The following is a 13,408-nucleotide window of genomic DNA, read 5'->3' as shown; positions in this document are numbered from 1 at the left end:
TGGGCCAGTGTGAATGGGTTATGACCACAGGGGTATATGCCGAAGTGTTTAGATCACTTCCAGGCCTGGTCATGAAACCCCTAAGCGATCATCCACACCAACTCTTTCCCGTCCTGGTAACTGTAAAGGCTACAAGATATATTTAAAAAGACAACAGTGTCAAAATACGGATGGAGCCTGGATGTTCAATTACCACTTGAGAGTTGCCTAGGAGAGCCACCCAACTTAACTACACTGTTATGTGACCAAAAAATAAACCTCTGTAATGTTAAGGCATTGATTTTTTAAAAATATTTCTTTCTTTCCAAGGTATAGGTAAGCCTATCTCAATACCTTCCTAAGTAGTTTTAGTTTCTAACTCTCCTCTGCCTCATTTGAATGCACACAACTGCAAAAATAATTCTCTTAAAACACAAATTGCATCACAGTGCTCCTGTCTGTTAGACTTCCAAGGCTTCTTGCTGCACTTACAATAAAATCCAAATTTCTTAACAAGGATTAAAGGCCCTGCATCATCTAGTCTCTGACCTGTTTTCCAATTTCATCTCAAACTAATCTCTCCCCTCTTTTACTATGTTCTGCCACTTGTCTTCTTTCCATTCCTTTCTTGAATCACAGCCTATGCACATGTTCTTCCTTTTGCTTATAACATTCTTCCTCTTATTTTTGCTCTTCACATGGCCAATACAGTCTCACTTTTTAGGACTTGACTTAAATGGCAGCGTTAGAGAAAGACCTTCTCTGATAGCTCAATGTCTTATTTTTTTCTTTCACAAGCAGCCCATCTATGCCCTGTGGAAAATTTAACTCCTATGTTATCAGAGTCATGACTTGATGTGATCTCTGTTTAAACAGTCCCATTCCTAAACCTAAAGTATATTAGTAAGATTAATGAAGCATGATCAGCTTTGGATTTCCTCTCTGTCATATCTTATGATCTTAGCTATGTTGTGGCAGTGTATGAATTAGTTGATACACACATTTTAGTTTCAGGCTCACCAATGGGGGGTGTGTGTGTGTGTGTGTGTGTGTGTGTGTGTGTGTGTGTGTGTGTGTGTGTGTGTGTGTGTGTGTGTGTGTGTGTGTGTGTGTGTGTGTGTGTGTGTGTGTGTGTGTGTGTGTGTGTGTGTGTGTGTCTTTCATTAGTCTTCTCAGCTGGCTAAACAATGCTTAAAATAATCTGAACACTCTAATAAGAATGTTCTTATGTCAGGACCATGTGATCCTATAACAACAATTTCAGGTAATTCTTCATATAACTTTTTAGTTATATTTAGCTTCTTTCACTGAGCCACACATTTTTCTTAACCAGTCATGTTAATATTTACTTTACGTGCCTATTGTGTTTGTGGCCACCTCTCCAAGGAAGGCAGATGGCAAAGTACCGAAAGAGCTTGGATCTTTTTGAATGAGTCAGAAATGAGTTCAGAAACCACCTCTAGCACCATTAGTTTTCCCAGGCTACATGTCTAAACCAAGTCTCCATAAGATGGGGATAACAGTACTCCCCAGGTATTACTGTGACATTGCTGTGCGTCAGTATTGTGACAATAATGTGTAAAGGCACCAAGTAAGGCCTCTTCTTTATCCAATCTGATGCTGCCACCTTAGTTTCCCATTAACTAGTGACAACTAGGGTCCTGTGGTGGAATTCAAGGTTGATAAGATTTTCCTAGGCACCCCACGGAGACATTTTCCTTTCTCAAAGCATTTTAAAAGGATTTATTTAAATTATAAGATAGGCACACTTTTTTTTTATCACTATCTACATTTCTGAAAATGTTGGCCCAGCACTTTTTATACACTTTTAATTTAAAATACAGTTGACCCTTCAACAACTCCGGGGTCACCGGTGCTGAGCACCCACACAGTTGAAAATCTGTTAGAACTTAAGTTGGCCCTCCCTGTATGCAGATTTCTAACTACTCATAAATCAACCTGTGCAGTTCAAACCCATGTTGTTCAAAGAGTCAATTGTAGGGGGCAGCCCGATGGCTCAGCTGGTTAGAGCTCGAGCTCTGAACAACAGGGTTGCTGGTTCGGTTCCCACGTGGGCCAGTGAGCTGCACCCTCCACAACTAGATTGAAGACAATGAGCTGCCACTGAGCTTCCAGAGGGGCGGTCGGATGGCTCAGTATGTTAGAACGTGAGCTCTCAACAATAAGGTTGCCAGTTCAATTCCCACATGGGATGGTGGGCTGCGCCCCCTGCAACTAAAGATTGAAAACAGCGACTGGATTTGGAGCTGAGCTGCGCCGGAGGGACAACTAGACTGAAGGACAACGACTTGGAGCTGATGGGCCTTGGAGAAAGAAGTACACTGTTCCCCAATATTCCCCAATTTAAAAAAAAAAAAAAAGGAATGCTAGCGTCATTCATTGTATTACAATTTTAATAGTTTTTTCCTTTCTTAAAATGTGTATACATTTTTTTGGCACCCTCTGTATTGTTATTTGCCCTTTGATATAGTCATGTGGAAATACTGGTATTTTTTTTGCTTGTTGCTGGAGGTTTGTTGTTGTTTTTAACTATACTGGTTGTCCAATGAGGAATTTAAAATTTTGAAAGAACAGTAATTAAACTCAAATTCAGGAATGAATTCCAAACTATAAAATTAACCATATGGACAGTAGTAGTTCACAAGAGCATTCATATTCAAAGTAGAGTAATTTTTCTCAAAATGAAGATGCAGCAGGCCTCTGTGAGGGAAGTAAGAAACAAGTTACAAAGCTCTTTTTGGAACTTGATGTCACACTGATACGAGTCGTCAGAACACACAGTCACTTAAACCAACCCTTTTCCCCAATTTTTCTTCTCCAGTCCACCTGCCCCTGCTCCCCACTCACTGCTTATGAAAATCAGACAGCAAGAAAGAAGCATATTATTTATGGAATCAGTGAAACAAAGAAATTGTTATGGCCGCTCTCTCTCTTCCAAAAATAGAAAAATCACTATCCTTTGTTTTGTTATTATGTGACAGAAACACAGAAAAGCCTCTAAGAAAATATCCAAATGAAAAACTTAGTAACAATAATCTGTCAATTTAAACTAAATTAATTATAGGTCTAAATTTCAATGTTAGCTGGTAAATATGATAGTCTTCTTTAGATTGTAGACATAAGTAAGTGGAGAATGTGATCAAAAAGTTTTTGCTATGCTAAACTTTTACACTCCCAAACATTGTCAGAAAAAAACTTATTAGCACCAAAGACGGGAAAGTTGGGATATTTTCCAGCTTTTCCTGAACTAGTCTTACAGGTACAATTTAATTATTTTATTGCAAGTAATGTGTACTCTCTAATGTAATTATAAGAACATACTCCACAGCAACTCAAATACAATGTATTTTCTCCATTTGTTGTACAGTCTATATAGTCTATAATGCAAATAGCCAATAGGAAAGAGGACAAGTTCACCTGCTTAAGTTCTCTAAGAACCCTCGGTTGTATGTTGCCTCCTGCTTTCTATCTTGTTTATATCTTATACGAAAGCAGCAATTTCACACAGAGATAGTTATTATATGCGAATAAAATCACTGTGCTGTAGATAATCTTAATCTTTTGACTAGACGACACTGACAACACTTTAGAATATAAAACTTCTATTAACAGGCAGTAAAATCTATGTGTTGTCCTTTGTAGATAAAAATGATACACTGATATATTATTATTATTAATCTATGTGCGGCTTCATTTATGATTGCAGTGTAGTGATTATTTTGCATTAAGCTCTGACCAAGTTCTCCCTGAGTGCAATAGAATCTTCTGAAATACAGCTGGATGGGTTAGGGATGCAATTTGTGGTAAACCTAGACAACCTTATAGGCCTCATTAACTGATGCTCTCAGGAAATGATTCACAGACCACAGACAAAATGGAGCCAACAATCTTCACTGACTGTTGTCCCCATAGCCTATTAACATATGATGTGCAACCCTTAAGCCCTCAACATATATATTACCTAGTTGGACATTTCCTTTCGGTCAACAAATTAGCTACAGGATTTATGTAATTTGAACTATCTATCGGCAGTTCTATACACCAGATGAATCACAGCAGGAACAGTAAAATATGTTACATGATGAACAAACCTCAAACTCTAATAAAGTATGCTCATCCAGAAGGAAGGAAACACACACACACACATTGTCATCACCAGTTAATTTCACCACATTCCTCAGGATATATTAAGATAGTATTATTCTAGGGACCTCCCCTGGTCATTTACAACATCCTCAAAGCTATAATAAGTGAAGACAGAGACTAATGACAGTAGTTAGCCCACAGAACTCACAAAGATGATTACCTGATAGTCTGGTTTTGTAAAATAATCCAAAGAGGAGATGTGGTCCAGAAAGACACTGAATTCTGGAGGGAGATGTTTCAACATAAGCCTGTGGTCGTACCTCTCCTTAATAGAGCCTACTTGCTCCTGGGAAGTAAAGAAAAAGGAACCAAAGTCAATTTCTCTTGGCAGGTACACATTAAGAGTCTCAAGGGTATGTGCAGAGGAATGAGATAGTGGGTAATTAAGTAGAAAGCAAGAACTGAGCTCTTACTAATAGCTTAATGCACAGTGCTTTAAAAGTGGGGGGAATCTATAACGCAGAAACAAAGGGTAACACAAAGTTCTGCATCAGTGAATTGATAGCTCCCCAAAGAAAAAGTTGATCTTGAATCTATGTTTCTTTATCAACACAAGTGTTTACAGGTTTCAAATCAAATAATAGAATGTGACTATTAAAAATTAAAAGTTTAACTGACAAAAAAGAAAGAGAACTAGTGAAAATAAAAGCTAAGAGTAAGGCTAGAAATCAAATCAGAAGTGATAATTGTACTTAAATTAGTATCTATTCTCAATGTACATAGAAAAAGTCATAACATTAATTAGATTTCTAGTAACAGCTCATAGAGAAAAAAATATACTATTAGGATATAGTGAAAGTGCTTATAAATTTTAATTCTTACACACAAGCATATTCTCAATAAAAATGACTACCCAGGAGAAATTTTTATTCTTTCCCCTACCAAAATTGACATTTCCATTTCCAAAATTACCTTGTCCTTTATTTTTCTCCATGGCAGCTGACCAACCACAAACTCCACCAACATGTAGAATAAGGACCAAAGGTCATCATGTCTTCCCATTTCCTTCATAAGCGAAACAGAATTCACATTACATTATCACTCCTTGTGAACACATTACATTGTCTAAGGCCTAACCATTTTGTTTCACCTAATTAGGACTACAAATTTAGATATATTTCCCATAAATTATCTGGTAAATATATCTATATATTTACATAGCTATACAGCAATCTATAGAGGAGAATAGATACACTGAAGAACTTTTTGATACAAAGAATACCCCAAAACCCAGAAATGCTGGAAATATAATTAACAGCCCATTAATTAACGCATTCATTAAGAAGTAAGAGAAGGTGGGGTTAGGGGGAGTGGAAATTATTGTTTAGTAGGCATAGAATTTCAGTGTTGCAAAATGAAAAAGTTCTAGAAATCGGTTGCAAAATAATGTAAATACACTTAACGCTACTGAACTGTACACTAAAAATGGTTAAGATGGTAAATGTAATGTTATGTGTTCTTTACCACAAGTGAAAAATAAAAAAAGAAGTAAAGAAAATCATAAGAGCCAAAATTAAAAGAAAGTTGGAAACAAGAGAAGCAAGTTGATACTGAAACTTTGGTTTTGGCAGTTCTGGGGATATCTGTCATAGCTTTTATCAACCAGAGTTTTATCAATCAGTTAGGGGACAGGGGTAAAAGCACTGAGCCTACACAACACAGAAGTTGTAACTGAGATACCCTCCCCACCACCACCGTATAGCTAGGACCCTCAAAGGGCTATCTTTAGTGCAATATATGTTATACACATTATACTGCAGTATTTTTTTTTTCTGTAGAATTCAACCACTATCAATGGGATAAAGTGAGTAGTTAAAAAGAATTTGACCTGAGAATTTGTTAACACAGACCTGCCCCTATCTCTGATTAGGGGTTTAAATTTATACCACTTTTGTGTTCTGGGAAATCAAGCCCAGAAGTGAAGTGTTTTCTGGATGATCCTGTCCTGCAGTAATGATAGGTGCAAATAAAAATCTTGTCAAGATAAAAGCACCCTTAAATTCAGGACTTCTATGAGGCCCACCAAATATAAGCTCATTACATGACATCATAAAGTACAGTAGAAAGCAGGCTACCATAAGTTAATGACAAGAGAAACCAAAGAATAGAATTAGATATTCAAGAATTTCAGAAATGGAATTATAGGATATAGAATATGAAATGTTTAAACAAAAAAAAAATGAAATTAAAGTCACAAGAAAATAAAGACCAATTATATTCTATCCAAGAAAATAAAGACCAATTATAAAAGATTTGAAAAAGGGCCAAAAAAAAACCAACTAGAAATAAAAAGTACAATTATAGAAATTAAAAACTTAATGGACATGTTAAAAAGCTGATCAAACACAGCAGAAAAAAGAATTAATGAAGACATACCTGAAGAAATTATCTAGAAGGCAACAGACACACAAAGAGTTAAAAAAATCGGAGAGTGAACTTAAGAGGCATAGAGGCCACAACAAGAAGGTCTAACATACATCAATTTGGAGATAGGAAGAAAAAGGCACAGAGAGAAAGGGAAAGAGGCAATATTGAAAGAAGTAATGTCTGAGAATCTTCCAGCAGCAATGAAAGACAAGAATGTTCAGATTTAGGAAGCACAACAACCCCAAAACAGAATAAATATAAAGAAATCCACACCGAGGCACATTTGAATGTATCTGCAAGACACCAAAGACAAAAAAAGATATCAAAAGCAATCAAGAAAAAGGAAAAACTAAATACAAGGTAACAACAGTTAAATGGACAATGATTTTCTCAATAGCAACCATAGAACCAGAAAAAATAATTCCTTCAACATAATGAGATAAAACAAGTATTAAACAAAGGATTAAAATGTAGGACAGCAATGAGACAAAATGAACAGAGTTCAAGTGTTCTAAAAAGTCTTTGTGGGAACTGTTTATGTAAAAAGTTTAAGATTAGGGTACCAAAAAAATGGATATGGAGCATATTATGTTTAATCAGGGTTGCAGAGTGTAGAAGAAACAAGTTTATTAGAATTATCTGCTAAATCTTTTTAAATTAGACAAGCACCTGTGAAGGTTCCACAAGTTGCACTCCTGTGTCACCAGATAAACTGACAATCATTGTTGTGAAGCTGTCTTACTATATAAAGCATTCTACTCCTCAGGTGTGCTGGGAGCAGAAACGGAAGGTAAGAATCAAGGCTATACAGTATCAAATTCCTCTACCAAGGTCAGATGAATAACAAACACTAAGAAGATGAACAGAGTAACTTTTAGAGCACCATATGCTGAAGAGGCTTTTAGAAGAAATCTCTACTCTTCAAATTTACAAAAATAAAATATATATATATATATATAATCTCTTTCTAGTAGCTACATTAGAAATGTTTATATAGTAATTATGATCTCTGAAATGTTTATGCTTACCACAAAAGAATGTCCTATTTCAAAGATTCCAAAGTTGACATAATTCTTTAACAGAAATAATTAGAAAGCCTACTACTTCTAAAATTTTTAAAGAATCTATTTGGAAAATAAGAGTACTTTCTTTTTAAGGCAGAATAACTGCCTGGATGCCATAAAATAAAGCAACACTGAATCAAACCAAATGAGTCTTGACAGAAGGCTACACACTGATAAAAATACTTTTCCTATTTTCAATCTATAATCACATCCTAAGAAACTAAATGCACAGGAGCATAGCATGTGAGACCTCAACATACTCTCTTCCTTTTATATTTAGCATTAGTCAAATTTTCATTAAAGCAATTTTGGCTTCAAAGAACAAAAATGAGGTAATGAAAGAACAAGAAAAGATTTATATTTTATCAAGGAATCATTTTTTAAAATTTTCAACTCCATCCAAACAAGTTCAAGGATTGAGAAGCCACAAAATACCCACTTTTCCTACTCATAATTAAGGTTTAGGATGAGAAAAAGAAATTAGAGCAGAGCAAAAGGATTAGAGAGAGAGAGAGAGAGAGAGAGAGAGAGAGAGAGAGAGATTAAAACTTAAACCCAAGAGGAGAGGTATAATTTACTAAGATAAAAATTGTGAAGTTGTCTACACTTGAGATCTTCATGAAAACAAAAGGTTTGATAGAGGTGCTATCACAGATGAGATGCATTATTATAGATAAAATGATGACCCCTACATTTCATTAGGTATTGATAGTATGATATTCCCAAATAACTTACTGAAATAGAACACGAATGTTTTATTTCTTCAAAATTCAATATTAAATTGGTTAATACTTACTTATACCTAGGACACAAGATCCCCTATGACATACGCTTAGCAATTATCTTTTCTGGCAAATCCAGTTTTATTTTCTATGTAATTGCACACATCTATTGTCCACTATACACCTTACCATGCATTAGTATTACTAACACCCTTCTCTCTGCTCCAAAGAACTTTCCGCATCTTTGTACTCTCATGTAAAGAAGTCAGTCTGATTCTCATGTAAAGAAGTCAGTCTGATTCAAGCGATCGGCATGCTTACACTTATCTGACTCTCGTTCAGATACCTACCCTGTTCCGATGAGCATTGATTGATGCATAACGAACTGTTCCTCGAAAGCCTGCCACACCTCGAGGCTACAACAAAATCAAGCAAAGAATAATAAATGAGCTTCAAATAGCAAAAGATTCAGTACACTTGTACTAATTAAGTACACGTGAGAAAAATATACACATTACTGTCAAATAAAACACTTTAAATTTCTTTTTATTGTAAAATTATACAAAATTAGAGATAACTAACATCTTAGTTATCGAGTTCCGTTTTTTGCTACCTATGTTTTAAAATAAAGTAGTATCTATAACAAGTAAACTCTGTACATTAGAAAACATTAAATGCATTCATATACCCAGAATCATGCCAAGAATCAGAGTATACACAATAATATTCAGGCTCTGGTTACAAATAAATATATTAAGACTCTGAAGAATCTCTAAGTAACCTAAGATGCCAACCTCTTTGCCTCTTGGCTATTTCATTCAAACTCAATTCAAAGATGGTGGCAACTTGTATCCTTCCCTATATATGCAATTTATATATTCATAAATTCAAGTTAATGGGTACTTATTACGTGCCAGCTACTGGGAATAAATCCAAACATGAATAATGCATGATCCCAGTTTTCAGAGAGCTCTACTTAGGATAAAGTCCAAACTCTTTTTTGGCTTACAAAACATTCCATGATCTGGCATTGGACTCATTTCAACATGGATTTATGTGTGGTTTCTCTTACAACCAATTTTGTTTCTAGCTCAAGACTTTGCACTTGCTAGTCTCCAGTTCTAATGCCATCTCTTTGCGTGCCTCCAACGGCGAGCTCTTCCACTCCACATTAAGCCCTCTGCTTTAATGTCACTTCCTCAGAAATATTCCTTAATCATCCTAATCTAAAATACTACCCACCCTTGCAATGTCACTTTATTCTTTAATTTGCTTTATTTTTCTCTCATAACGACCTCACTACTCAAAATTAATTTTATGTATATTTTTACATATTTATTGCCTGTCTTCTTCCACTGGAATATAAACTCTGTGATGGCAGGGTCTTTGTCTTGTTCATTTTACAGACATAGATACAGGTTCTGAGAGGTAAGTAAACTTGCCTGAGAACACAGAATTAGTAGGTGATAAAATCAGGTGTCGACCAAGGTCTTTTGACTTGAAATCATACACTGTTTCCATTCTACTGCTTTACAAGGATCAAGTCAGCCCCCTTGCGATTCATGGATGGCACTATAATAGCTCAATATGAAAACTGACAAATTTGAAAATGATAAGAGCCAATAATTTTCATTACGCTTTTTTTCAGTTATTTCAAAATATACTCAATTAACATGTATTACCGTTGTAGTCAGAAAAAAACTATAATAAATGTTACTTTAAAAATCTTTAGTTATCAGAATCGCTTTGGTCATATGCTATAGTATAGCCTAAGATAAACATTCTATGTCTTCCTCCTCTATTTGCTCATTTTTGTAATCTATGTTTTATCTATTCAAATTAGTTGTCTATTTATTTCTTCTTTCATGAAATTCTTTCTTCCCCTTTAATTATTCCTTTTTGTTTTTAAGATTTAACTATTTAAAAAATATTCTTTGTATTTAATGACGTCTCAGTAATCAAAAAGTTTCTGCAATCTATTTAAATCCCTTTTATTTTCTTAGCTGCTATCCATTGAAAATCACAGCCAGTAGATCCCAATATTTTCCTAAGACATCATGACTAACAGGAATATCTACTATTCTCAATTTGGCTGATGGAACTCTGAGGTTGGAGATTCCTCTTTCTAAAAGAAAAACGTGTAACACGATATGTATGAAAGCCCTTTTCACTAAATAACATTTCAGAGGTTGTACTTTTATTCATTACCTGACAATAGCCTTCACTGAACACAAAAATGTTTTTGTAGCATGTAATTTTTGCCCCATTATTTTCATTCCAGTAACTGTCAGGATGAAAATATCCAAACCTATTAGCACACTCTGCAGCTGAGTCTGTGGTTAATTGGGCACCAAGACTTCCCCTTGATGGATTCCAGCCAAGACTGGCCCAGAAGATTCTCTCCAGTTAAAAGCACCCCTGGCCTGGCTCTGATCTTACTTCTGCCATGGGAAAGTTGAGATTTAGGTAAAGAGAAATCAACTGTTTAGAAAGATCTTAACATAACTGATTCATCAAAGAAAGACTATCAGGCTAAGAAAATTCAGCCACCTTATATAATGCAGAAAAGACAACTCAACCCAATTGGGGAAAACAACTATATATACAAATATTCTGATTCAAAGTAGATTATAATGAACATCATTAGGAAAGTACGATGAGTTATAAAGGCCTAGGAGTGGCAAGGATTCATTCCATTTGGTGGAAAGAAGGAAAAGTCTTAAGAATAACATTTAACTGGGCCTTGACATAGGTGATCTCGTGAAACTTCCTTAATTGATGGCACTTTGGTAATATCTATCAAAATTACAAATGCGTATTTTCTCTGACCCAGCAATTTCACTTGTAGAAATTTATGTTACAGATATACTTGCATATGTGCAAAAATAATGGATGTACAAATTCATTCACTACATTAGTGTTTCTGATAGCAAAAGACCAGAAGTAACCCAAATATTCATCAACAGGGAACTGATTATATTAATATAAATTACAGTACATCCATATAATGGAATATACTTTGCAGCTGCAAAAATAAAAAAGAATGAAGAAACTCTATATCCTAATATGAAAAGATACACTCCTGTTAAGTGAAAAAACGAAAAATACAGAATGTACACCATACTACCTTTTGAATCAAAAAGAGAAAAATGAGAATATACATCCATATTTATTATATATGCATAAAGATATTCTGGAAGAACACATTAAGGAACTAATGACAATATAGCTATCTAAAGATGGAGGGAGGGATAAGGGCAGTATAGGAAATGAGTGGATTTTGGATAGCAAGGGTGAAATGATTTACTTCAAGGTTTATCTTTTAATTTTTTTCAAGTCAGGTTTACTGAGGTATAATTTACATACAATAGAATTCGTACTTAAGGTATACACAGTCCTAATAAATACATAGTTTTGAAAAAGATATATATAGTCATGTAGCTACCACTGCAATCAAGATGTGGAATATTTCTTAGCTACCACTGCAATCAAGATGTGGAATATTTCTATCACCTCAGGAGTCCCTTAATGCCCCTTGTAGTCAAACCCTTCCCCTCCACTCCCAGTCTCTGGCAACCTCTGATTTCTGTCCATCACCTCCAAGAATTGTCTGGGGTTTTATAGGTTTAACCATTCTAATTACTGTGTAGTGTGATATCTCACCGTGGTTTTAATTTGCATTCCCTGATAACTAAAGATGCTCAGCACTTGTTAATACAGTTATTGGCTATCTGTAGTATCTCTTCTTTGATGAAATCTTTTGCTCATTTCTATCGTTTTTTGTTTGTTTTTGTTTTCCCTTCTTCTGCCTCCCCCCCACACTCTGGTTCAAGCTGTTGTTTCTCAGTCTAGTTGTGTAGGACACAGCTCCCTGGCCCATGCTGGTATTATGCGCCTTGCGCTCCACCCACTGAGGCAGTCGGTCGCTGGTCAGCGGCTCACAGAAGCTGGCCACTAACACTGGCCACTGGCCGCTTCCGCCAACCTCTCTGGCTGCTCATGGCAGCCCAGCTCCAGGGAGAGCCGTTGTTCACAATCTTAGCTGTAGAAGGCGCAGCTCACTGGCCCATGTGGGAATGGAACCCGCGACAGCGTTAGGAGCACTGCGCTCCAACCACCTGAGCCACTGTGCTGGCCCCCGGTTTGTTTCTTTTATTTCTGAGTTGTTTATAGATTATGGGTATAAGTCCTTTGTCCGATGTGTGCTTTGCAAATTTTTTTTTCCTAGTCTGTGACTTGATTTTTCATTTGCTTAATAGCAGTGTGTTTCAAACAGCAGAAGTGTTCAATTTTGATGAATTTTAAACTTATTTTCGCAACATAGGAACACAGTAATAACTTTTCAAAAATTATATTTAAAAATATCTTTAATGAAAAAAAGGAAAAAGTGGGAGTGGTCAACAATTTAAGAACATGTTTTTATTAAAATAAATACCTAGATATTTGGGTGAAAATGAAAAAGAAAAAATATATTGGACCTAGAAGATCCGACAGAATCACAGCAGAAAGAAGGAAATGCATTTTAAGTAAAAAGAACACAACGAACAATGCCAAAAGGGAAGAAAGTACTGTAAACGTTAGGGTAAAGAGGTGGTATGGTTGAAGCAAATGGTAAGAGAAAACAATGGAAAAGTAGGGGAATCAGATTAAGAATGGCCTTGAATGTCATATTAAGTTGTCTGGTTTATAATGTGCAGTCAAATGAATTCATAAAAAAACTTTAAGTAGGGAAGTGATATGATTGAGAATGTTTGGTAAGTTTACTCTGCTGGAAGTATAAAGGATAAGCCTGGAAGGAGAAGGTAGAGAGACGAGTGAGGAAGCTATTTTAATAATCCAAAGAAGAAACCATAGGCCTGTATGAGGACAGAAGCAGTATGAATGTGAAGAAGGGGATGAATGTTAGAGACAGAACCAACTCCCAGAAGAACAAATCTAGGAGGAGGCAAGGATTCTAGGCCTGAGCCTAGACCTACTGCTAACCAAAGGGAGAGAACCAGGGAGGAAAAAAAGGCATGGAGAACTAGGTAATAAAAACCCCAACAAAAATAAGAAAGTAGTTGAAATTCTGGAAAGGTAACAGAGAAAACAACTTTAAAAATTTTCTTA

At 35.6% G+C, this 13,408-nt stretch overlaps 1 protein-coding gene across 1 annotated transcript in view; it reads right to left on the bottom strand.

Annotated features, from left to right (window-relative positions):
- TTBK2 (tau tubulin kinase 2) overlaps positions 1–13,408 on the bottom strand; it is a 97,199-nt gene that overhangs the window by 37,286 nt on the left and 46,505 nt on the right. The window contains exons 6-8 of the mRNA XM_033106888.1: positions 8,650–8,715; positions 5,059–5,151; positions 4,307–4,432 (exon numbers count right to left, since the gene is read on the bottom strand). Coding sequence (XP_032962779.1) covers positions 4,307–4,432; positions 5,059–5,151; positions 8,650–8,715 — 285 coding nt within the window. The remainder of the gene's footprint in view (positions 1–4,306; positions 4,433–5,058; positions 5,152–8,649; positions 8,716–13,408) is intronic.

Source organism: Rhinolophus ferrumequinum, chromosome 6 (genome assembly GCF_004115265.2).
Source record: "Rhinolophus ferrumequinum isolate MPI-CBG mRhiFer1 chromosome 6, mRhiFer1_v1.p, whole genome shotgun sequence".
Classification (NCBI taxonomy): Eukaryota; Metazoa; Chordata; class Mammalia; order Chiroptera; family Rhinolophidae; genus Rhinolophus; species Rhinolophus ferrumequinum.
Note: the sequence above shows the minus strand (reverse complement) of the source record. Positions and strands in the feature narration are given on the sequence as shown.